We start from the raw sequence: 26,589 nt of genomic DNA on the forward strand, positions 1-26,589 counted from the left end.
GTGTGAGTCTAGAATAAATGCTTACAAAATTACACAGTCAACGTGGAAGACCATATCCAAAATTTAAATTTTAATCTTCGATTTTGCCATCTTTGGGGACTAGGTCCTTTTTGTCTGTACATATTTGGGAAAGAAGAGACGAGGAAGAAAAGAAGCTTTTGTAAAGTATCTCTGAAAGCTTATCCTTAAAATTCAAAGAATTTTGACAGGGTAAGGTATGTATCTGCTTTAGAAGATGGTGAGATCACGCCACAGATGCACCGAAGAAGCCTACATAATATATACCAATTACTGAATAATGTAAGAAGGCATGGAGGTGCTATTTTATCACCAAACCAGTCTTTTCACCTGCAATCTAGTCAATCAAAACGATTATACCAGAAATAGCCTCATGTTCTATACAGATATTTGTAATTAAAAATTCATGAACCATGTTTTCTTGATCATTCGTGCTTCTCTATTAAAAGGGCCAGAAAAACAGCTGAGGAAACAGACTAACTGAATAAAACAGAGTTTACAAAGAAAAAAAAGATAAAATAGATAATACAACTTGTTTTAAAAAGCTTTTTCCTTCCTCATCTCTTTAAGGGCTATTTTAAACGCCACATTTGATAGCAGTGGAGGTTTCTTCCTTTTTTTTTTTTTTAAAGGCAAAAATATTTTTAAATAAATGCTATTTCTGTATTCACTTTAAGTTTTATTTCCTGAAATGTAACTTGCATAGTTTTAATCTTTATGAAGTGCATGTCATTTTATTTTCAGCAAACCAAATTAGAAACTAAACCAGGTATTTCATTTGTACTGTATCTGTACGTTGCTTCTAAATGGTTGTGTAATGAGAACAGAAAAAAAGAATAAACAGGAAAAGTCAAAAATAAGGATATTGATACTGTCACTTCAGTTCCCTGAACACTGTGTTTCAGTTTCAACATAGCACACTGTATCAAATCCAAAAAATGTATTTTTTTCATTAAAAAGAGACAATTTGAGTCTTATCAATTTAACCTAGAACATGCTACAGATGCTTTTAGTTTGACATCCTAAAATGCCAAGTCACCTAACAGAAGTTAATTGTACAGATCATTCATCTCATCTGCAAACTCAAACAAAAAAATAAACTAAAGCTTACCTTCAGTACACTGCAGGAAGCTGATAATGAGCAGAAACCAAAAACTTTGCATTCTGCAGCCAGAAGACACCATTATTGATCCCTGTAAGAGTTTTCTTTGTATTCCCCTTAATGAATCCAGTTATAAAAGGCCAGCATCATCGAAACCAGTGGTCTGCATTATTCATCTTCATACCTAGAGAAGCAGAGGATATGGAAAAAAAGAAGGAAAAAAAAAAATCCATCAATAGCTGGACACCAATAATTTGGAATACCAAATTTTATTTGACGTGAAGACAGAAATTTTTAATAGAAACTGACAGTACGCCTGTACTATAGTTGGGAATTTGGCAGGTCTGTGGGATGTAATCTCTCAAGGTCAATGATCATTAAACAGAATGCCAAATAACGATACATGTTAAAGTTGAAATTACAAATGTTATTGATGCACTTGCACTAAGACACATAAGGAAAAAAAAAATCACCTTCTCTAAATTTAAGAAATTGGATTTGCAGATGACTAGCCTAAGCTTTCTCCATCTCCATCCCCTAAATCTGACACAACCTGCATTTCTCTACCTCAAAGAACAATAAAATTAAATCTAGGGCACTGCCATATTTCTTATGGATTCGAAGCATGAAGCAGCTGAGAACAACGGAGCAACACCATTCAAGAGCAAGGCTCTGCAGGTCCCCTCCCTGCCGCGGCTCCAGCATCCCCTCTGTGCTACACATAGGTCACTTTCCTCGGATGAGAAGCAGTAACAGCAGCTTTGGTGACAAAACACTCTGCTCAGTGAGGAAGGCTCTTCATGTGACTCTACACTATGCCCTATTTCTACTTGAACAACACCTTCAGAGAAAAGGGAATAAACACAACGCATGAGACTCTCCTTTCCTCAGCCTACTGAGAAACATCAACCAAACGACTACTGTAAACGATGTACCAAAGGAAGAATTCTTAAAGGTAGTATTTGCATTTGAAAATATAATTACAGTAAAAAGTGCAGTAGCTGTGATAGAAGACTTGACAGCAGAGTGCTCCCTTTCGCTAATGATTTCATTCTCTCAGCAGCCAGCCGAGTAACTACATGCATCCTCTTCCATATCTCCCTGTATGAAGCTAGATCGTGCTTCAGCCCCAACTACTACAGAAAAATTAACATCCATATAGAAATAAATTATTTTTAACTACAAAGCCGGCTCTATATATTACAGATATGTGAAGCATCTCTGAAAGAATGACACTGAACATTGAGGCAATTATAGATCCAAAGAGCTGAGTCTGGTGTCACATTGGCTTGGTCTCTCCAAGACCGACAGACAGGACTGCGTGGATGTATTTCTGAGATATCTGAAATTAATGTTACTTTAAAAACATGTAACGATGACTTTATAAAAATGTAAGTGGCGAGATCCAAGGGCCACTTATGAGTCTTACAAGTACTCGAGCATGTTGAGGGTTTTAAAAATACATTTACCCTTTTGACAAGGAGAACTGGAAAGGATGAAGAGCACAAAATGCCAGACAAAGAAATTCTATGAGCTGTAGACCATTTTCAGAAGTATGAAGTGTTAATATTAATCAACGATTAGTTTGTTCCCTGAGCGCACAGACAGCAATAAGACATTATGGAACAATTTCTCTGGCTCTCAATGAAGGCAATGTGACTGTGGCAGAACAGGACATTATTAAATAGCCAAGTAGGCTTCTTTACTTTGCTCCTCTTGAAGAGGAGGGATGTCACTCCATCCCTCTCACACAACACAAGCATGCTTGTGATTTCTCACACAGGGAAATGAAAGAACTGACATCTGAGGCAGACTGATTTTACGTTTATTTACACAGAGAACCAAACCCTTTTTCCAATTTCCAACCACAGACAGGTGCTCTTCAACCACAGGCACTTTTATCACACGTATTCCAACAAAGAGCACGCAATAGCAAACGGAGTGCTCCAGTGCTGGACAGGCGGAGCGTGGCTCTCCCTGGCACAGACCCATCTGCCTAGAGGTAAAAGATGTGCCCTCAATTTAGCTGGTGATACACCAGCTGCTACCGGACAACCCAGAAGCAGTTATGAAGAGACAGTTCATATTGTAAATCCAGATTTTCACACTGGGCTGAGAGTGCTTTGCAACTCCACAAAGGATGCACTGCATTCAGCAGAAATTACAATTGCAAAGGAGCTCCTGCTGAGCAAAGAAGAAAAAACGTTGTCACCATGATATATCCAAAACACCCTGGAGATAGTTCAGCTAAAAGCTTGGGAAGAGCTTGGATTAATTTTTTTACCTGTAGCACCCAAAGGAAAAATCATAAAACTATTTCACAGACACTACAGACTAATCAGCGTAATTTCAGCAAGCAATCAGAATAATCTAAGAGAATAGACACAGAACAATAATGGCTAAAAGTGAAATTAAGTCAGCCTTCTGATTGCTCCCAGTCTGTCCAGAAGATTTTGACTTCCAGAGACTCAAGTTTTATCATTATTTCCATAACATATCGCTGCATATCTAGATTTTGAGATATATTCCTTCACCTCCAAGTGGATAGTGACATACTTGTGCTTTATCATCCTTAACCTCATTACTTTCTTGTGGGTTTTTTTTTTAATTGGAGTGGAGGGAAAGGGTTGTGTTAAAAACAATAATCAAAGCATCACTTGCAGTACCCAACAACTCTCTAGGAAACAGCTGCAAAGTCTATGGCAGAGACTTCTTTTTAATCGAGTAAGAGCTCCTGACCTTGCAAACTGTCTTAACTATTTTAATAAGAAAGCGCAGTTTCTGAAAGGATGTTAATGTTTTGTGATACCAAACCCAGCAGAAATTATTCAACTAAAAATAAATACAAAATATTCTAAAGACAAATTTAAACACTTTGTGCAATATATTCTTCTCTCTAGATTGCTGTAACCTACAGACATAGAATTTAATTCAGTGTGCTGCTGCAAAAAGGAATTTAAAATAAACTAACCAGCCCCTACCACAGTATCAGTAACACATGTTTTTCTAAAAAAGCAATAAAATATTAGGCAGTGTTTGAAAACTGATGCAATTGGATTTGGTTTTTCTTCCTTCTTTTCAAATAAAAATTAACAGCTTTAAAACGAACAATTTTTAACACAACCTATATATTTGAGAAATTCTATGTGGCTCCAAGTAAAAGAACGGTGCAGTTCTGAACCAACTATTCATCAGCGTAACAAAAGCTAATCCTGAAAAAGGTACCCAGACATGAGCTGGAGCCAGCGAGCACTCCAGCTATAGACACTGCCGTCAGCTGTGTCCTTCTGACCATCCATCCATCAGCGATATGAGACTGTCAGTGCCACCTCACAACAACAACAAATCCCAAACCAAACAAGGAGGACCAGCAAAAGACGTATTAAGTTACTTCTTTGTAAACAGAAAAAGGAGACCACGGCGAGCGGCTGCCCTGCACAAATAACTTATTTCCCTTCAGACCTTAATAAACCTATTCTCTGGATCACTGACTGCTTGTGCTTGTGGGTGGGGCAGATAGAAACTCCCTACAGCAAAAGGTTGCTTGAATTTCAGAGTGCAATAAAAGCTGCCCAGAAAATCTCGGCTTGAACTCCAATCCCTACCTCTGGGCCATACTGCACTCTCCCATAGAGAAAACAAAACACAAAAACACACATACACAAAACCACACATGCAAAAAAAAAACCAACACACAGTCCTTCGCTGGAAACAGAGCGGTCCACCTTGTTAAGTTTCTTCACGTATGTGATGTTAAAGATGACTAGATCAGTAATGGAAATATTAATGTTCAAACCTGTACAATGCAAAAGTATTAGGCATCTCTTCATACCATATGCATAGGCTGTGCTCCAAGTCCCAAATATCTTAGTGCCTCTACCTCAATTCCTTGTTCTTCTGTACTTGTGAACCTTCTGACAGTCGGAACGCGGCCACTGCAGGATATGTGCCACTGTTGGCCAGCCCTCTCCCTGCAACATTGCTCAAGAGCACCCCCGAGATAAGAGAAAGCCGCTCCAAGCATGCTCCTTTAAATACTCTTATCTTTGAAGAAAAAGGCCTCTAAAGGACTGCTGCATCCCAACTCTACTCTGTTTAACCTTCCCAAGGTTTTATTTTCAAAAGCCAAAAAGGGTCTTTTAAAAGCTTCCGGACAACTGACACAGCATGCTCAAGAGCTCTTTGCCCTCCTATTCCATCCAGCTTTTCACACAATTAAGACAGAGGGGAAAGCAAAGATCTTTCAGCTAAAGAAAAATGTCCTTGCTTAGCTGGAAAGTCTTTCAGACTAACACTGATGCATTTTACAATATAGTGCTTAATTTTCCAGGCCATCTTAGAAACACTGCAAAGCACTTGCAACCTCAGTCAAGCTTTAAGAATCCTATTACAGAAATAAAATTTATACTGGCTTTACAGATGGAGAAGTAAGGAACATCAGTGGTAACCGCACAGCTCGTACACACCAAGGAACTAGCAGGACCCACGCAGTCCTTCTTATAAATCCTGTACAACCTACCTTGCCACACATGCAGCACCCCCGCTGCCTTTCATAACCCAGTTTATGAATCTAAGTAATTCTGTAATATATCTGAAACACTCTGCAGAAGAAAGGAGGGGGAAGAGGAGGCAAGGGTGAGTAGATATATATTCATACAATATAACAGACGACTTAGTCTCCTGAGAAATCGTGTGTCCACGTGCTTTCCCATCATGAGGCTTTCCCAATTTAAAAAAACAAAAAGTGAAGTTTCCTAGAATATGTAACATAAGAATTTAATTAGTGAGGTGTGATTACTAGAAGTATCTAAGCCACATCAGTAAAATATTAGAATGAGACTAATGCTGCTTATGATCCAAGACTACAGTTTTACACATATCTGCAATGAGGCACAGCTCTAGGTTTCAACATTGAACATATCTGCAGATGCATTCAATATGAGTCATTCCTCCATCTTCAATATGGATGTTCAAAAACTGACTTTTATTAATAACTTTGCCTTAGTGCTACAGTACCAGATTGAAGAAAATCTTAAAAATTATGAGATCTTACCAAAAAAATAAACTGAAGACAAGCAAGAATCCATGCTGATTTAGTTAGCATCCATCTACTATCTATGGTAAACAATCAATGCCTGATCTGTTCTAATAAAACAAGTTGCATATTGCAAGAAGAGGCTAATTCTGCTCTGTCTAACGTTGGTTAACAAAGACTTATTTTCCATTAAAAGCAATTCCATGATTAAACTGTACCATAGAGTCTTAAACTCTGTATTCAGCAGTCCCTACTAATTGTCACCTTGAACACTGGATTTCTAACCCAAAACATCTCTTCCCAAGTTGCACGGAAGGAATACAGTATCAGGGCAGGGAATAACACAGTAAGAACCAGACCTGACCAAGGTCATCCAATCTTGCAAGAACAACAAAAAACGTACTTCAATGCACTTGGCTGCGTTGTGCTCTGAAGTGACATCCCCGGGCCTGAGGAACGCCTGAAACACAGCGCTTGTAGATGTGCACTCTAAACTGAGAATGACCACTGAAAGGCCACCCCAGCCCAGCCTGGGTTCCCAGCTCATCAGTGCAGATGATCATTCAAAACACAAAATCTACCTATGCAAGACATGACACTAAACAGTGCACTGACACTATTTTAACAGCACAACATTATAATTTAGTCCATCAGGCCACAGCAGCTCAGTGGTCTACCGCAATCATTCGCAGAGAAAATAAATAGGATTTGAGAGAAAAAGACAAAGATTTTCCTTTCTCATCAGCACTCCAGTTCGGCTTGGCCTCACTCTTGTGTTTCACAGACACGTTACATGGCGCCTCATTCCCGACAAGCCAGCTTTGCCCCTTCTTGTTAACGCAGGATAAAGCCTGGACACTCTAGGGAGTTTTCATTCAATAAGCCAGCAAAGTAAACCTTTGCTAGCACTAATAAGAACGGCTTTTTTTGGCTCCAGGCACTCTCCTTTTGCCAAGTTTGAATTTCCCTTTTTGCCTTTGTTAAATAACCAGAACTAAGGGCCAGAGGGTGTGTGTGTCACTCAATCCTCATTGCAAATTCCCTGTATTTCACCTGAATCAACATCATACCGCTAGATCAGACCACCTCCGTTCAAACAGAGCAGGTAAAACCTTCTTAACGCTTCTGCCCTCTGTGTCACTACATCTTCCTGGGGTCTCCAAGATAAATCCCCAGCATCCAAAGAAGGGGGGAGGGAAAGGGATGCTGCAAGTCAATTACAACTGTTATCGGCTGTAATATCTTAGTGTCACGCTGAGCATGTTAAATATACTGATCACTTTGGACACCAGAGGCACAGTCTGAGGCTGTTTGCCATTCTCTTCATTAAACTGCAAAACAAATAGCTCTCATTTTCAAACCTATGTAGGACAGATTTTATGAACATCAAAAATAAACAAGAAACTAATGAACAGCTATAAAAAACACGGAGAACTATATGACAAACCAAAAGAAGCAATCGTAACAGCTGAAGAAAATTCAAAGGCTTTTCAGACTTCTCACAAACTCAAACTATTCATATTAGAAGATATCATTCCTTTCCCTCAGACTAAAAAAAAAAAAAAAAATCACTAGACTAACATCAACCAAAGACACTGCAGCCTTGTAAGACAGTAAACTGTTTGTTGACAGCCTTGACAAGGCTTTGCAAAAGCCCATATTTCTCAAAGCTGTTACGCCACTTAGCTGATCTCTTTTTTTCCCTTCCATCCAGTGTTTTTCACAGATGAGAATTTGTTTGAAGTGGAAGCAGACTGAAAAAACAAAACAAACAGAGAAGTCCCGGGACTGCGGTCAGACGTGCCCGTACCTGTGCAGCGACGCAGTTTCTCTAGCTGACTGTAAGGGTTTCAACACACCCCATCTGCTTGATGGCCGCTCGGCACCGGGCTTGAGCAGGGAAATGAGCTCAGATCTGCCTTTCACCGCTGACACGCTGAAGTAAGACAACCTCATCAGACCAGCCACCAGCAAAACACCCACGAGCCACTAACTTCCAAAATGAAATCAAGTTACAGGCAAGAGCAGACAAGCACACATTTTTACCCGTGCGTTTACAGCATTTTTAACCATGCTGTACCTGGGGGAATGGGGGCTGCACAGGCCAAATACACCAGAACTTCAACCAAACCACAAACCTCACTTTGATAGTACCGACCCCCGGAAACCACTGCACTGTAGACTTCTTTTCTTGGTATGTGCCAAAGAATATTATCAAAAATATTCACGAAGGTCCTGCGATGGCATCCATTTTAAAGCATCCCATTTTTCTATCAGCTGTATTTAAGACCTGTGTGTGTGTGGTCTGTATTCAATATAAATGATACTGTTCAAGTTTCAAGAACAAGCTTGTGTGGGCAGTAAAGTCACTTTTGATTATTTTTAAAAGTTCTATCAAGAACCTTTGTTGTTACTAGAAAAATGCCAACTGTCTCAAAAGTAACTGAAAAATATCATTTTTAAGAAAATCAGGAGCAGGAGGTACATACATGTATCTACACTGTGTGTATTTTGTGGCATATTTTTTTGCTTAAAGAGGAATATGGTTCTAACATTAACATCTGTGAGACCATGGCCTAATCATTGTGCAGTGAAATATGAAACAAAATCAATGGTGGCACATAAGATGTAATCTCTACTGTGTTTAGCTCACTGCACTGAATCCTTGACTCATAAATCATTGTTACTGGCCATTCAGTGAATCAATATTCAGATTCCCTCTTGGTCTATACATATGACCACTAAATGAAATAATAATGACCAAAATCTGTCATATATTAGGTTATCAATATTACCAAAAGGGATTTCTTGGGAGCAATGAGGTAATCTAGGATAAAATATATCAGGCGAACATGCAAAGAAATGTGAAAAACCTGTACCTAAAGATAGAGACAGCAGGAGAAAGGTATTTTTAAATACCTCTTCTTCCATTATATCCTCAAATACTAAAATTTACCGTAGCATCACCATAATGCATTTTAGGAAAGACCATTTCAATAACACCTGCTTTTAATTATGTTTTCAAACACGCTGTACTGAAGCATTTTTCTTTCTCTTCTTTAAAACAACCCCTTCTCAAGCTATCACTAGTTTTGTTTCTTTTCTCGGAAGCGCAATTAATATTACGGTGATCAGAGAGCCGTATTTTCTTACCAGCAGCCTGACAGTCAGGAGCTCTGAACACCAAATTTCAGTTCCACTGAAAACCAACAACGAATGAACTTCTAAAAGCAATTCCATAAAGTTGTATTTTCCAAACCATGCACAAATTATTTAGTTATGAAAAGGTGTGGGATCACCTCTTGCAGAAACACCTGACAAGTGCTGTGTGCCAATATCCCATACTCAGCCATGAGCCACATCAAAATTTTGTCAGCAGAAGGAGAAAAGAAATGGGTGACACCTCAAATATGTCACCTTTGAAAGAATAATCAACTAAGAACGGTCTTTAACTACTTTCTAAGCACACAAGAGATTCTCCAGGCAAGTATGTCTTATAGCTAGAAACTTCACTGAATTTGCATAACCCTTTGGAGGACTTCAGTGCGTATGTTAAGTACCAAAAAGCAGCACACGTTAACAGAAGACACATCTTTCAGGTTCACCCATTTTACATACCAGTAGCATTTGGAAGCAGAAGGCTGAAAACTGAAAAATCATGAAATAAAAATCAACAAACTTTATTTTTCTTCCCTCGTAATTGTTTTTTCTGAAACACAGACTCATGGTGAAAACGAGAAGTCAAGGGTGAGAAGCCATATCTGACAATACTGTACAGACAGCACTAACTGTTCCTTGCACCTACATACAAACCTATGACCAAATTACAGAACTATTGTTCGCACATCATCAAGAACGTGTGAAACATAAGCAATAAATATGGCAAATAAATCTTCAGCATCTATTCAAGAAAGGGCCTGATTCTGCAGTGAAACAAAGACTTCAGTTCTGTTACTGGACGATGGGCTCTGTGAAGATGTGCGAGTTGCCTGGGCATCTAATGGTGCAACTATAGCTAAGAGTATTTTCGTGTACAATTTAATAAGCAATGAACATTCAGGTGACTATTCTTAACTCTGCAAGGCAGCTGAATGACTACAGTCATTCATTGGAGGTGTATCACTCCTTTAATTCAGTGAACTGTGGGGTTTTTTATTTATTCAAATAGTAACAGAAAAATATAAGAATATTTCAGTTCATTTTTTATTGCTTTTGTAGAAAGGCTAAGTAGAAAAACTATAATGATTTCATCTGGAGAAGTTACGAGCAAAAAGAGCTCTAAATTATAACTCAACAGAAAGTCTCCTTCTACTCGCATGTACCGCTGTTTAAAACTCTTCTCCTTAGCATCTTAGGTAGTATTTTCCTTTTCATTTGGGAAGAAAAACAAATAAAAAGATTTGTTTTGGAAACAGTGGAGATCTTTCCCATGCACTGTGAAAAGGGAAGCGTGAAGTGATAACCCATATACCTTCTATTAAACAAAATGGAATATGGGTTATCTCCAGCGCTGCCACACCAGCCAGCAGAGCATCCCTACATCACTTTCACTCAGAGGATTTTTTAAAAGAATACATAATTTTTAAAGTGTTCAAAAGAATGAACTCTTTTCATTGTAGTAACTGAAAACATGGCATTTCCCACACATTTCCCATACATTTTAATTTTAACTCATCCATACAGCACAGTTGAAATTTAAGATACATTTTTAACACTTTTTTTTTAAAGCAGCAACATGACCTTTCATGTTCCGCGGTTTCATCAAGCAGACCAAGAACTCTGTTGTCACACATTTACAATTTAATTTAAATAACATAGGTCTTGGTAGCTTAATGTGACAATGACACCTCTACTTTGCAAAAAACTCTTCGTTAATTAGGTTACGTTATTATTTTCAATGATAATTTATTTACCCTTTCACAATTACAAATACTTAATGGCCTTTCCTTCGTATTCTTTTACTAGAAATTATAGAGAATTTTTTTTTATAAAGAACCTGCTCTTCCTATGTTCTGCTGCAGTTCACGAACTGTACGTGCAACTAAAAAGTAAAAAATAAGTCTACATTTATCTATCAACAATATTTATAAGTGAATAGAGCGAAAAGATTACAAAATTTTAATAAGAACATTATATTATAGTAGCAATAATCTGGCTGTTTTAGTGGGAAGTGAAGTGGATTACCGTAAATGAAATTTTAAATGTCCTTTCCATTTTATAGATAACACAAAATGATGCTTTTCATGTCTCCAGCGATAAGGATACATGTGCCACAGATTTAAATAGTACCTTCACCCTATCCAACCCAGCTCATGAATTAATAATTCAGTGACATTAATACAAGAAGATAAATGATAAAGAGGTTACAGCACAAGGGCCAACGATACACATATACTTCTTTTAGAACGGCTAATACCTCTCTGCCAATTACAGTTAGAACTTTTTAACAGTTTTCAATGGCATTTTTACAATCTAAATAGCAGCTTATGCACACACAATTTCACACAACTCAAGCTTAATAAATCTCCTGCTGCTACCAAACAATCATTCTGGGGGATTAAAGTGCAACATCTGCTAACATTAATAAGCATTTTACATAGCAATATGTATAAAAGCAGTTGCTATCAGTCTTCTGAAAAAGCTTCTATGCTGGTTTGGCATAAATTATACCTTTATCGTTCAACTGGTAACTCTAGCTTACGGCAACAATAAGGTAGCTATATTGCTATATAGCGGGGAAAAAAACCAACAAAATTATACACTGACTGCAATCATTATTTGTAGTGGAACAGTTTTCAAAATACTTGAAAAATAATCCAAAAAAGTATATATGCAAAGAATTTCAGGTAAGAACCTGGTAAAGTCCCACAAATTCAATACTTCAAAAAAACTGAAGCTACCAATCTGTTTGCAAGAGACAATTTCCCTAATAGCAGTTATGGCTTTTTAATCCACCTTGGTTGGGCTTTTTTATTTGTGTTTCTACCAAAGCAGAATCTACTGTGAAAGAATGCGTGCCTTTCCAAGGCATAAAATAAATATCAAGCGGTTTATTTAATTAGGAATTCCGGCATACATTTTTAGGTAGAATTTGGCAAATGAGCGCGCTTTGGAGTCCAGAGACATGTAACATCAGCTTGAGCCAAGAACGCAGTTGGCAAACACGGCACAAAGTTCCCCGCACAGCCCTGCCAAGGCAGCTCAGGCCCTGCAGTTCAGACCCGACAGCCCTGCGCCAGGGCTGCCAATCACCCCTTCTCTGCCGTGAAGCGAACGAACAAAGTCGTCTCTAGCTAGCGTTACCATTTGCTTGTAAAGCAGCTTTCAATGTATTCTTCAAAAACATGAAGAGGTAAAGTATTTCAGGCTCTTACTTCATAAGCCCTACAACCTTAGTGGGTTTTTTAGAAACTGAAAAGAATCAACAGTCAACTTTGCAATAATGGATATTGTAACAGCTATAATACCTTTGCATAGCGCTCCACGACAATTTTGTTGTGGGCACACATGGGCAAGTATCTGCAAAATAATTTCTTTCTCTTGCGCAAAAAGAAATTTGTATCAAAAAATATCCAGAGATGACAGAGCAGCAAATCAAATAGGTATGTGTAGAAAATATTTAATCTACTATTTATTTTTAATTAGCATTTAATTCTCTATTACATTTTTTAAGCATTATTAACACTATTTTTGAAGTCAAAACACTGCTTTAAAAATTACTGTTATCATACTCTCCTGACATTGCCTACATCCTTATTCGACATGTTATAAGAGAGATTAAGAAAATCAAAGCAATAAGATAATAAAAGATTCCAGCAATGCCAGTGCTTGACAACTAACACTCAGGACCTTTTCATGCTGTCAGGCTCTAAAGTACCCAAGACTAGGACTGAAGCCAGACTTAGTTTAGAAAAAACAGTCATTTAAGGACAAAAGGAAAAAGCTTAAAACAAAAGGTAAGTACATTTAGTACCGACTTTTTCCTCAGACTCATGGTTTCTTTAGGCTGAACTCTGCACCTGCAGTTCCCATACATATTTCAAAGATCACAATCGCTGTCGCCAGAGGAAGCACATGAGGATTAAGAAGCCAGATGCCTCAGTGTCTTTCTTAAATGCAACTTCCATTTTAGATTACAACTTTAAAATTGTTTTGAAGTTACTGAGTGCTGCCTATAAAAACAGAGTTTTATATTAAAGTGGCAAATTCCTACTTTTTTTCTTTTAGAACAGGAAAACATTTGGCACACAATTTTGTTTTCAGGCTATTCCTCCACCCACACTCTAATTCTCACATCAGACGTCTCCCCTGCCATGCGCGAGCCTTACATGTTCTTGAAGATTTACTGCTGCTCTAGCAGTCTCATGCCTATTTCAAATCCAGGTCACAACTTTCCACAGTTACCCAGATTAACATTTGCAATTCTATCTATTTTAACACAAGAATCCCATAGCACTGAGATGAATACGAGGTGACTTTTTTGCTCAACGATGACTGAATATTAAATATGAAATTTAACAGGTTTTAATCGTAACAGTTTGTAAACTGTGTAATATATATGTCTGCCCTAATTTAGTAAGATGGAATTCTCACATAACACTCAAACAGAGTACAAAAAAAAAAATGTTCTGGCATTTCACTAAATTAAAATCTTCAGTCCCCACAGCCAGAATGCACAAATTTAGATTTTATTAATACCTTAAATCAAACTCACTTTCATAAAAGACAATTTACAAGTCATCTTCTCCTGTGACAGCGAAGAACAGAATGGAGTCTTAAGCATATTTTTACAGACATTCTGATGACGGCCTAACTTTTTTTGTCTAATTCTTTGAAATCCAACAAACTTGTTTTCATGACTATAGTTTGAAGCCTTCAGTAACAGAGTGGCTGACAGCTCAACAGACAGAAGGTAAATTTAAGAGAAGTTGTCTCTGTTTAGAACATGCATGCCATTTTATCAGCTTCTCATTCAGCAATCCAAATAACTCCAAATTTAATCTAGATCACTGTATTTCACAGCTTGCCCAAAGATGTCTTATTGTGCAAAACCTTCACACTCACAAAACCATGCATGTTATACACAGGCTCAACAAGCCACCTTGATTTAACTGGTGCTCTATGTACTTTAATATTTTAAATTCCTAATACTGAATAACACTACCAGGCCTTCTGCACTGCAGGCACTTCTACAATAGATTACAAATCAGATGCACGATGAAATCATCATCATCATCAGGTTGACTCCCCCATACTGCCAGTTACTCACCAGAAATCAGTGACAGTCACACCATGGGGCCAAGAAAAGAAGGCAAAAGGAATAGAACAAGCTGAGAGATGGCATCCCCCCAGCTAGCTTCAAGTGCAGTGGAAGCGGGAAAGCCCCTGGGTAGGGCGCAGAAGGCGGGCGGTGGAAAGGGGAGGCCTGAGGAGCTGCAGCAGGGCGGCCGGGCTCACCCTGCCCAGCGCAGGTGGACCAGTCGGGGCGCAAAATAAAGAGGCGACGGAAAGAGCGGAGGAAGCCTGACAGCGAAGGAATGCAAGTCAACAGGGAACAGAAAACACACAGCACAGCGCAGAAAAGGGAAGGACTTACTAGTATGAAATATCTGAGTGTAATCTGGTTTCCTTCAAGCGGACTGCCAGCACTTAGGATCAGCTGCCTCAGTCGTAACCCTGTGCGCAAGACTCAGTTCCAGCCAGGACACAAACGCAAGCTACGCTAACTGCAAATATTTGCTTTTTAATCCATATGAAAGGCCCAGAAATCCACATCAGAAGCCATTAATCTGTTTGAAGAATGAGTCAAAGCGGTAAAAAAGCAGAGACATGAAGATAACATTGGCAGTAAGTGTTACAAGAGGGGTCAGCGCACACCTGCAATGAGATGCACGGCTGCGTGCGTACCTGCATCCAGTTATTTACAAACATTTGCTGTTCTGCAAGTCTGTCAGTGACTGATGATTTCACAGTGTCAGAATAATTTTCAAAAACTGACCACAATTTCAACACAGCTATTGCACATTCTGGGCAATTTTTTTGTTTAAAAAAAATCAAGTCCAGAAGAGGTTGTGGCAGTAGCAAATGTAGAGTTTATTCATGGGTGACTATTGGGCTGAACTAAGATTTTATTTCTGGAAGAAGAGAAAGAATAACAGACAAAAATGCAAAAGGAATAAAAAAGCACAACCCAACCTAAGGGCCCATCTTCTCGGATACGTGAGAAGTGACAGACGGAGGCCTGACAGCACATTTCACCTGACACCACCTGGTTATCAATGTACCCTCTACAAGTTACTCAGTTTCATTTTAATATTTCTTCAGTCAAAAGGCGATTTGATGTTTTTGACCTAAAAATAGCAGCTTTATAGATCCTCTAAAAATAAAAATATCTAACCAAAGATTAATACGGTGTACGATACAAGAAGACCTTGCAGCAAGCACAGCATACAATTCCAAGAGTGAGACATTTCACCCTAATGATTTCTAGTCACCGAAATAAAAAATAAATTCACTGTTACAGTATTATTTTAGGACAGTTAAGTAAACAGCACTCCTTAGCTTTTCCACAGTGGTGTTATTCACTAACTAGAACATGCACATGTACAGCCCAGCTGGCTGAGAGCAGAATGAGGGAAACCAGGCTCTTGCTGGCGGGCAGCGACCTTCGCCTGTGGCTCTGGACAAGCAGCTCTTCTGATCTGCATCGCCATTTTATCACATGCTACACTGGACACTTTGTATTTCTGAATTAAAGAAGTACCATATTAATAAATGCCCAGACATACACGTACTCAAGCACGCGTACGTCCATGAGCGGACATTTACTTTATTTATTATTTCATTCCCTTTCAAAAATATTTATAAAAAACACAGCCTCTAAGAATAGCTTAAGAAAGGCAAGAATAAAAACATAGTCAACTAAATACTTTCAAATATTTAAATATACAACTAAATGTTGCATTCTTCTCTAGGAAGTTACTTATCTTGCAATGACCACTAACAGCTCTAACTCCAAAGAGCAGATACTGATTTTTTCAATATCCAAAAAGCACCAATTTCTTAAAGGCTGGATTTCACACAAAAGTCCATTTCCCACTTTATATTTTGAGCCCCATTCAATAAGCCATAATTATTAAATAGTTTCATGTTGTTATTCTCTTACAGATACTGGGATATAGCTCGTTAAATTGGGGTTGAACAGTCTAGAGCAGGGGTGCCAAACTACTCCTGCACGTATACAGTCCTAAAATTACGTTCGGCCCTTCAAAGGCAACTGCAAGACTCATGTGGCCCTGGGTGAAAATAAGTTTGACACCCCTGGTATATAGTATGGGAGGAAAAGTACCACTGCCCTTCTACTACAGACCAAAACATCAATAATTCAAGCTGATTGGGAAACACAATGATTAATTTTTAAGAATGTGGTGGCGATAGTAACAAACATCGCAGAAAGAAAAAAAAAAAAACAAGAATCATTCAAAGCATCAGCAGTGACCCAGGATGCGGCGGAGGGTACTCTCCTGCTCCAAATACGTACTGGAGTACTTTTGCCATTGACTGCGCTGCTCCACTTACTAAGGTACGTCAACACAATTATGAGGGGGTTCTGATCTTAAAGCTATTTGTAGGTTCCCCCTCCAGACATAAGCATCCAGTGAAACTGATGTCAGCGAGCAGATCTGAGAACATACCGACTTCAAAAAGAACAACTTAACATGTAAAAATTAAAAATGCAAAACACAATTATCCTCCATTTCCTACACATTCATAAAACAGGGACTCCGGACACGCCATTACCCGAAACGGGCCCACGAGCTTCCCATGGTCCTCACATCGCTCACCTGCAGCCCTGGGCAGGGAGCAGGGTCACAGCATCCCCCAACCTGACACACACGTGTGCCCTTCCCGGGAAGGGAGATAAGTAAATCAGTGCTTCCCATGGAGCACAGGACCAACCTTTCTGCTCGTAAGTGCTCTTATGGTTTCCATAGTGAATGTCATTTACATGAAGGCATTATAAAGGTTCCCACATCAAAATGCATCTCTGGCATAATTACATTCTTTCAAGTTACTTTTCCTCCCACTTGCCATAGTTCTTAGGTGAAAGGAAAATATTGACAAAAACAGGACATGAGGGGAACGTAAGATAATCACAGACCGCAAAACATGAAACCATCAGGCTATTTACAACTTTTTTAAAAAAACTTTAACTCTTCATTGCTACTGTGCAGCCTGAGATCAACGACACAAGGTAAAATACTCTGTAACTTAGAGCCTAAGGGTTCTTCCATCTTTAAGAGGAAGGACCATGTAAAGAAATACATCATCTTTTTCAACCCATCTGTCCTTTGAAATGTCTTCATTAAAATGGAGATTTTGACTTTTTGACTACGCATAACAGAAAAAGGACAAACCTGGTTTCTGAGAATCTTCATCTGCAGACAGCACACACAGCGCTCCCCTCTTTCCCCTCACAATGACCGCACTTTTGTATCCCAGGCAATTTTTGAGGAGGAAGAGCAGATGGGACTACCCCCAGTTCACGATGATTAGCTATATTAGTCCTAATTACATCTTTATTTTAATATGAAGCAACTGAAAGAATATAGCCATGAATCTGGACGGGCAGCACAGAAGGACTCCTATCGTCCCCAACCGGAGCGGCCGCCGTGACAGCCCAGCACGGCCTGCAGGACGATGGTCACCAGAGAGCTCCAAATCACAAGCCTACAGCAAAAAGGGTGCACTCTCTATATGCATACATACACTTTGGGTGGGGATGGAAACATCTTGTACGCATCAGCACCCACAGTTTTTCACTAACGCTGCACTAAGAACACAACTTGTTCAATGGTCAGGAACACTGGATTGAATTTTAGAGCACAATACCAGGAGCTACTTCTTTATATCATTTGTGAGCCATAATAAAATTCCAACAAGCTGCTGGTTTAGCAGCAGCTGATATTCCTATATGTACACGACCTGTATGGTTGTTCTTTTAGGTAAATCATAGTTGTAATTAAGTGATTGAGGAGATATTAATCATGTATCTCAACTGTGCGGAAGACATGAACACAGTTGTGCAAACTGCTTGACCACTGCACTAAAACACCAACACATCTTCCCGCTGTCCCATGTATTTTTCATAAATCCTTACCGATTATTCTTAAAATCTGCTAATGCTGCACCTTTATTTGGTCTATTAGTTCTTATGTATCTAATACAAACATAAATAATTTACTGGCTATCTTCCAGAAGACCTACTATAAAATTTTCATTTATTTGACTTTCCTTCAGTTAAAATATGGGACTTCAGTATTTTCTTTTAATATATAAAGCTATATTGAATGAAAATAACTGGTTTAAATGCTTCAAATAATTGTTTCATATATCAAGGGATCTTCTGTGAAAAATATAAAAGAAATAAGAAATGTATTGCTTTTAGAATCTTAAAAACCTATCACATGCAAAGATCAGTCAAAGCCGGATAAATAATTAAGCGAAATACGATTAAATTAAAATAAACCAAACTTTTAAATTGGTTGCTAGATAGGTAATTAGATGCTGATTTCACTGTAAGTATTATCTTTAAAAAAAGAAAACAACAACGAAGGGACTATGTTCAGAAGCAGGCTGAACATAGTGCTTTCTACTCATGCCATTGTCCAAATACTGCTGTAAATATCGCTATGATCAGAAACAATATCATTGTAGTGAGGATGTAGTAAAGATTATGAATTCTGTATAGGTGACAGAAGTATAAGGAAAAATTTCCTTCACAGGTACACTTCGAAGCTTATTCTGCTGTTAAGTGCTCTGTGCGGCAGATTTCTTCAGTCGTGAGCCAAGAACTGCCGACTACTTGCATCCCATTTGACAAATACAAAAGCTTTATTAGTCATAACAGCCCTGCTGTTACAAACAGACAAAGAGATATAAATAATAATAAAAAGGACAAGGTAAAAAAGAAGACAGACATCCCTTCTTCAGGGTTAGTTGTCTGTGGGCAGTTGAGTACAACTTAGTGTAGCTTCATTTTTAAGGCAAACTACAAGTAAAATTACTACAGTGTGTATTTCTGCTTTGATTTATGGTCTTGCAAACGGAAGAATTGTAATTTAAAGAAGCCATTCATTACTGGATTTGTGCAAAAAAAAAAAAAGAGTCAATCTTACAGTTATATATACATATTCAAAAAATGTTTCAGAACACAAAAGGCTAACAATTTTATAAGAGTATTTCTGCATATATTTTCCTCTTTCAAATAAATTGTCTTCTAAAACATCAGAAAACTTTCAAAACTATATGTGTAAAACAAATCCACTGTAACATATTCTTAAAAGAAATTACAAATCTTCGTAATAATAAAAGCATCAATAAAAATGCTTTACCTCCTATTGAATTTTTATGTATTATTTTTATTCTAAGCTGCTTCTTAGTTAGGGTAGACAAGCCAAGCACTGCCCTCAACAATTCAGTCACAGTTCACGCTCTTAAATCAGCTGGAGCTCCACATTCATCAGGGGGTAACATTCATCCCTTTGTGTTTTCTTTTTACTTACAGACAAAAGATACAATTGTTTTCCACAGTTCAAAATGAATGAAATGTGAAGCCAATCTAAGAACCTACAGGAGTTTTTCTAAAATAGAAAATGTTATTCTTTGGGTCATAATTCTTGTTCTGAACACAAGACTGAAGTTCTAGAATTTTGCTCTGCTTGTGTAAATACAAGAGGTATGAGTTACTGATGAGAGACAAAGTCATACATTGCTATAATGAGTAGAAAAATAATGATTTTTTGAAAATTCATTGCTTAATGCAGTTTTGAGGCCCCAGTTATTTTCCAGTAATCAACCAGAAAACATTCAAACTTGTGTGCAACGTTACCTTCTATCAGCACATTCTCAGAAGTAGAATATTCTATGTCAAAAGAGACAGGTGCATCTTTCCTCTGGCTTCTGGTAATCAATAACAATTTAAAACAGATGGGTATAGGATCTTTTTGCATAAAGTCTTATACATAGAATTAATCCAAAACATCCAGGAAATGTTGTGTCTTACAAATTTAACTACTATTATCCATGCATGTGTACAATACATGGAACATGTATCCGAAAGTTCTTCTACAATAACAATCCCCACCTATGTATTTTCTTAATTCGAATGACCTAATTACCATTTTGTTACTGTAAATCAGGGAAAAAAGGTATCTTGCTTGTTTAAACACTCATTATTGCAGCGTTTGTTGAATGATATACATCAAGGTATCATCTTAAAATGTGTGGCTACTTCACCACCACAGACTGTTGTCCTACTCAATGCAGTCACTCATAAATGACTATATAACCTAATGCATTTTGTCCAGTCAGTCCCCATAACTGGTTTTTATTGATAAAACATATTTAGTTTTACTAAATGTGACTGGTACCTTGCTTCTGCCAAGTGAGTAGTAATGTCTCACTTTTCTGTTTTCTAAAAAAACAGATGGAAAATTTTAAGAATTAAGGAACAGCTTGAATGTCACCTACGTGAAAACTGTACTAGTATGACATTATTGTCGCTTTTGTTGCTTGTAGTCATTTTAAAAAGTATCTAAGTTACCTATACACCATAAAAACCTGGTGCTTATGAAACAGAAAAGGCGTGTCACGCTACGGCTAATACAAAGTAACATGGTTTATTCAAGTTGGCTTTTCCAACGTAGCAAGTAAACCACCATTGTTCTACCTTCAAAATACGAGGGTGTTGAGAAAATATATCTTAACCCCAGCTGTATTATCCTCACAACAGAATTTGTTACATACGTATCTTGATTTTCATACTGTACGGCAATCTCCACTGAAAGGAATTTCTGAAATATCCTTACCTCACTGGGAAAGAAAGAGACGCACCGTGTAAAGGAAGATTATGTCCATTGCCTCCCCAGAATTCCTCAACAAGATTAAATTAAGAAACCTTTCTTTCTTCATAATGACTAATACATCAGTATTTTCCCATGCAAAAAGGATGATGCAACTTTTCAACTCCTAGCACCTACCAAATCTCTACGAAAGAGATCATTTATATATTTTCTGTAAATCTTACCATTATAATCCTATTGGAGTGTAATTGCTGTGGCTAATATTCTTACCCTGTTATGAAAATGCTCAACATAAACGTGGCACCGAGTTGTTAAGATAATACATGATCATGCTGTGAGAGGGTAATACCTATACAATAGCCCTTGCCAATACCATAAATCTCTTTATTAGACAACAACCTATTACAGGAGATCTACTTAACTGTTTCCCTACTTAGCGGGCCATTTGGTGTTACAATAACAAGCTGACTTTTCACATTAGCAAGGATTAGCCAGTATAAATAATAAATCGACACTGAGTTGCTGCTCTTTCAGATATGGTAAATCTTTCCTGGTGTTTAAAAAAAGAATCCAAACTAAAACCCAAAGATCACGTTAGACTGAACATATGTTAAGTTTAAAGTTCTGTTAGTTTAAACTAACAAACAAACAAAAAACTCTCAAACCCATTCATGTGGCACATTTATTCCAGGAAAACACGTTAAGAAGAGCTGTTTCTGGTTTATGGAATGTGCATGCATACTGCTTTATTTCCTAACAGCACCATAGCAAATCGTCTTTAAATTTACTGAAATATTTTAAAGTAAAATGATTGTCACCATTTTTCCAGAGATAAATAGTGCAAGATTCATCTAAGTACCATCTATTATGCTTCTTGCTCAGCAAGCAAAACTGTATTATAAATGAAATATTTTCTTCTTTGAAGCCTTAAGGATCATACACTTTCACCATCCAGATAACTATAATACACCAGATAATATCTTTCATTGTGCTAAGTTAAGGAAAATCACTATATAAAATAGGTATTTCTGATTCTTCAAGCTAGTTTGTAAGTTACAATTTACAAATAAGCTTAGGCTGTGATTTACTTGCTCTTCGTTGTCAATATTTTTCAAAAGCTTAAGACAGCAATCCTCACCACTGTTCACCCGCTTTAGTCTAAATTCATAAATTACATTTGGACGAAACTCATTCACCTTTTTATACCTCGTAGGAGAAAAAAAGCAAAATTAAAGAGTTAACCTATGATTCATAACACTGCTTGTATAAATAGAAAAGACTTACCTATTGCTTTTTGGCTGGCACACTACACTGCATGGGATGTACCGAAGACCTGAAAACACTGTGCTGTCTCTCTCATGCTGACGTGACATTTTTAGAATCAGGGAAGACAGTTTACGCAACAAAAATCTGCTTCCCATTATACTAAGTACCAAAACTGTCCTCTTGCACCTCAACGTGAAAGAACTGTTTTCCTCAGTTCGTTTTTAAACTGTCAGTAGTAAGGCACTTCTTTTAAATATGAACTGCTTCTAAAGTCAGCTTTTGTTTGCTGATGTTTTAAATCTTCTGCCCATTGTTATTTACTGCTACTGATGGACAGCCTTCTTACAAGCAGACCCTCTCTGCTCTGCCTAACAGAGAAGACACTGTGAAATGAAATTGTACTTACTGGAAACAATTCAGCCCTGAATGCCTTGATTACTCTGATTATCTCATATACAAGCTCCCTCTGCAGGTAATAAGAAGAATAAGCAAAAATATGTGAAAAATGTGGGTAACAGCTGGCATATGAACCCGAATAATCAGTCATCATTTTAAAGAAGCTCCCCCAGAAATCCTTCTCCAGTGTTATCTGATATAAGCCGTTAACACAGAAAACATGCCTTTTTTTTCCAGCTGTGTCTCTTCTTGTCTGCTCAGAAAAGTTAAACATTCAGCTTTAGTCTTTCCTATGTCAAAATACACAGATTTCTTTTTCAAAGTCATCTAAACGCTTTCAGGGGAGGGGGAGGAAAAAAATTGCTCTGCTTACCGAGAGCCAAACAGAAATGAAAGACCACCCCAAACAAGAAAACAAATTCGTCCTATCTGATGTATCTCCTTCACCCAAAACCAAACAAACAAACAGCAGCATCCCTCATTCTATTTACTGCTGGGAGATAAAACCCAATGCCACTTTCAGATACAATTATACACACACTCCACTGAAGTTTAAAAAGCAATTGAACTGAACAGCAAGTTATCTTGAAAATTAGGAAAGTCTCTATCAATTTATATCAAGATATGAAGTAAGAATGTAGTTTTCATCCAACTGGAGGTAAACTGCTTTTCTTCCAAAAGACATTATGCTTACCTTAGAAAGTCTTAAGTTTGTTTGCTGTAATAGCACGAGCTTTCTAGATAAAAACCCCTTGAACGCAAATGGGAAAAGGCTTAAATGAATGAAGCTATAAATATTAAGCAGATCAAAATTAAGCCTTCATCCTATCTAACCTTTAGCACATACTCAAACTGGGAAGCTATCAGGCAACATTAATTTCTCTTTTAACACGGAAAGAACAAAAGTACGCCTGTGGTTTTGTTTCTCTTGCAGAATGAAATCCCAGTTTCTTTACTTCTGCAAGTAGTGCCTTTTGACTCGTGAAGAATATTCATAACATACATGTATATGCATAGAGCATAAAGTCACATGTGCCTTGCATGACTTCAGTTTTCACTGGAAAAATAAACTCCAAAGCATAACCTTTCAAGATTTCAATGTCAGCTTTAAAAAAAAAAAAATTAAAAGGTGGAAATAGACTCATCATATTATAGTACGGCTGCACTCATTACATGGGACAAATGTACAAATTTGGGGTGTCCACTTCAAGATGATGAAACTGCTGCAAGCAGAGCTCTTTTTTGCTGCTGGAATATCTTTAACAGTCGGATTCACAAACAGTTATTATCAGATACTATTATACAATTCCTCAAATGAGGGAAAGAATGAGGAAGAACGCAAGGAAAAAAAAAACCTAAAGCGCGAACATTTTGGAGAGATGATGCTCTATTCCAGCACCGGTTTAGATTATCGCCTGGAGGGCAAAAGGATTTCTTCTCACTTTCAAATTATGTCAGCCTGCATTCCCCTCCCTCTCTAAAACAACTCCCAGCCTCAGCCCATTTTCCTGGCACAGCAGCTCAGCCAGGAATAAACCTCAACTGCAGAGGCACCTTCTCTCCTTTAAGCACTTTATACTGATTTACACAAGAATCAGCCTCACCGATTGACAGCCTGCATTTAAGAAATACCTATTAGGCTGAAGTAAATCAAAGCTGCAGGAGACGCCGTCCTTCAATATTTACATGACAAATTCACCAATGAAATAGTTACAAATTTGTCTTCTGTAGAACACTGACTTTGTTCAAACCGAAGATGCAATCGTTATTCATTCTGGGAAAGAAAAGCTTTCCAAACCGGTCACTTCACGTAGAAAAAGTCTAAATTAAGCTTAGGAGATGAATAAAAGGATGCCTGGATCAGACGAAAATAATTCTGCCTACCATCAACACAGGCATCAGGAATTTGCCAGAGAAACGCAGAGTCAAGAGAAGAACTTGTTCTCGGCAATCTTTTCGTAAAATGTCACTTTATTTAGAAGCAACGCTGCCTATTGCGAGAGAATTGTTTCTGAACACTGTTCACTCCGGCGTAGACTGCTATGCCGTAAAAAGCAACAGATATGATACTATAAAAGAATATATAGAAAGGTGATCTGAAGTCTCCTTCTGGCATATGATCTCTCTCCACCACTGCAGCAGTAATTTCAGAGTAAGGTTCTCTTTCTATTTACACCAGAGCAAAGCAAGTATGATAGCCCGAAAAAACACTGGTCATCCCCTCTCCAGCTCCCAGGAACAATTTTTAACAATAATCAGCATTAGATTATTCTGTCACCTAGATTCAGAGCAATAATCAGTTTGAGGTGTTGACTGATAGGAAAATACCAACAGAGGGCACAAAGGAAAGCAGCAGCCTACCCTAAATGAGAGATTCGGGCAGAAGCAAGTAAATAAACAGAAGCAGCCTAATTTTTAAAGCACCATTCTCCAGTGGCAAATTGGTTTGCTGCTACTTTGCTGATATTATCTATTTTTTTCAACAGTTGCAGATACAAATCTAAGCGTGCACTGAGATACACCTCACCAGCAGCAGTGCACAGAGTGCTCAGCTGCTGCCTACACTGTTCCCACCACAAACAGCCCTGGAAATACGAAAGCTCCCTTCTTTACCAACCTTCTTTACCGTAAGAGGTATGAACACTCCCAACACCTAATCTATGCATCAAGGCATCCCTAATTTAAGAATTAACATAGTAAACACACATATTTTTACAGTATCAGAATTCAGGATCTTAAATAGCAGACTTCATTCCTGTCATTTCATTCCAGCTTTTGTAGCTCATTGTGGCCAAGTAACACATCATTAAAATATAAACAGAGCATAAAAAAACCCCTCATATACATTGATGAGTGTCAAGTCAATCTGCATAAAATTTAAAAAACTGTTCCACTTTTCTGCCATATATTGCTGCTTGGGCAAAAGGAAGTATCTTTCTTGGGTGGCAAACACATTGTAAAACACGGTTAGAATGAAGACAGTCATTTCAGAGGTATTTAGTACACCAAGGGACACAACAGGCAGACCTAGACTCTGTTGTATTTATATGAGGAAATGACGTGAGATAAATCTCGTATGACAAAAATCTGCATTATGCTAAAAGGAAAATATTCCTAATACTGCAACTACGCAAGAAACCTAAGTAGCTTCTTATTAGCTCTAACTAGATTTCCTCTGAAGCTGGCTACTTTCACTACTGAAATACAGACATTGATATTTCAATCTTTTTGTGTAAATACTAGTGTTTATAATCTTAATCTCCTAAGAGATTAAGATTAGAAAAAAAAATAATAATAGTAATAACCACACAACCAAGACAGGCCCTATTTTTCCCAGCCCATGATCACTTGTCAAGCCATGATTAATGCTGTGCTCTGTAGAGGGAGACATTACATCTAGGCTACAACAGACCTAAATTTTACCCTAAGGCAGAAGTCTGATTTAAACATCTCTATTCAAAGTGACATTTGTCCTCTCTTTTCAACCAGTTTCCTCTGAAATTCCAGTAAACTGACTTTGTGACCTACAAATGGTCCATTGATTCTAACTTGTCGTGTTGCCTGTCCTTGTAGCAAAGTTAGTTTTGGTGACTGAATGAAGCAAGATGTTATGCATTCAAGAAAAATACAGGAGCAGAGTCCATTAGGTGCTCTATTAAATGCTCAGTTGGATAACAGTGACTAGAATTTACGGCTATAAGGATTCCAGCTTACACAGAAGAGCTAAAGATAAATACTGAGGTCAACATTAAAAATCAGAAAACATTTTTATATTCAGAAGTAACAATGGCCTTCATATTCTGAGGTGATGAGCAAAGATTTCATTTTTTTTGTATTACAGACAAGAACATGGGCATCGTCAGGACCACCCTGAAAAGTAATTACATTTTATCTCTTGCCTTTCACTC

The 26,589-nt window shown here is 37.8% G+C and overlaps 1 protein-coding gene across 17 annotated transcripts in view; it reads right to left on the reverse strand.

The window, feature by feature from the left end:
* The window catches only part of ADGRL2 (adhesion G protein-coupled receptor L2), a 169,346-nt gene that overhangs the window by 135,293 nt on the left and 7,464 nt on the right, over positions 1-26,589 (reverse strand). For 14 of the 17 annotated variants that reach the window (XR_014184094.1, XR_014184095.1, XR_014184096.1 and 11 more), the window contains exon 2: positions 1,130-1,304. Coding sequence is in view for 13 of the 17 variants with exons in the window: in XM_082053209.1 (XP_081909335.1) it covers positions 1,130-1,202 (73 nt within the window). In the remaining 4 variants the exon portion in view is untranslated. Of the gene's footprint in view, positions 1-1,129; positions 1,305-20,046; positions 20,118-22,303; positions 22,374-26,589 lie in introns of those variants that run through there. The other 3 variants (XM_082053208.1, XM_082053202.1, XM_082053211.1) reach the window with 3 other exon arrangements.

The sequence above is a fragment of the Streptopelia decaocto genome (genome assembly GCF_964273445.1).
Source record: "Streptopelia decaocto genome assembly, chromosome: 5".
Taxonomy (NCBI): domain Eukaryota; kingdom Metazoa; phylum Chordata; class Aves; order Columbiformes; family Columbidae; genus Streptopelia; species Streptopelia decaocto.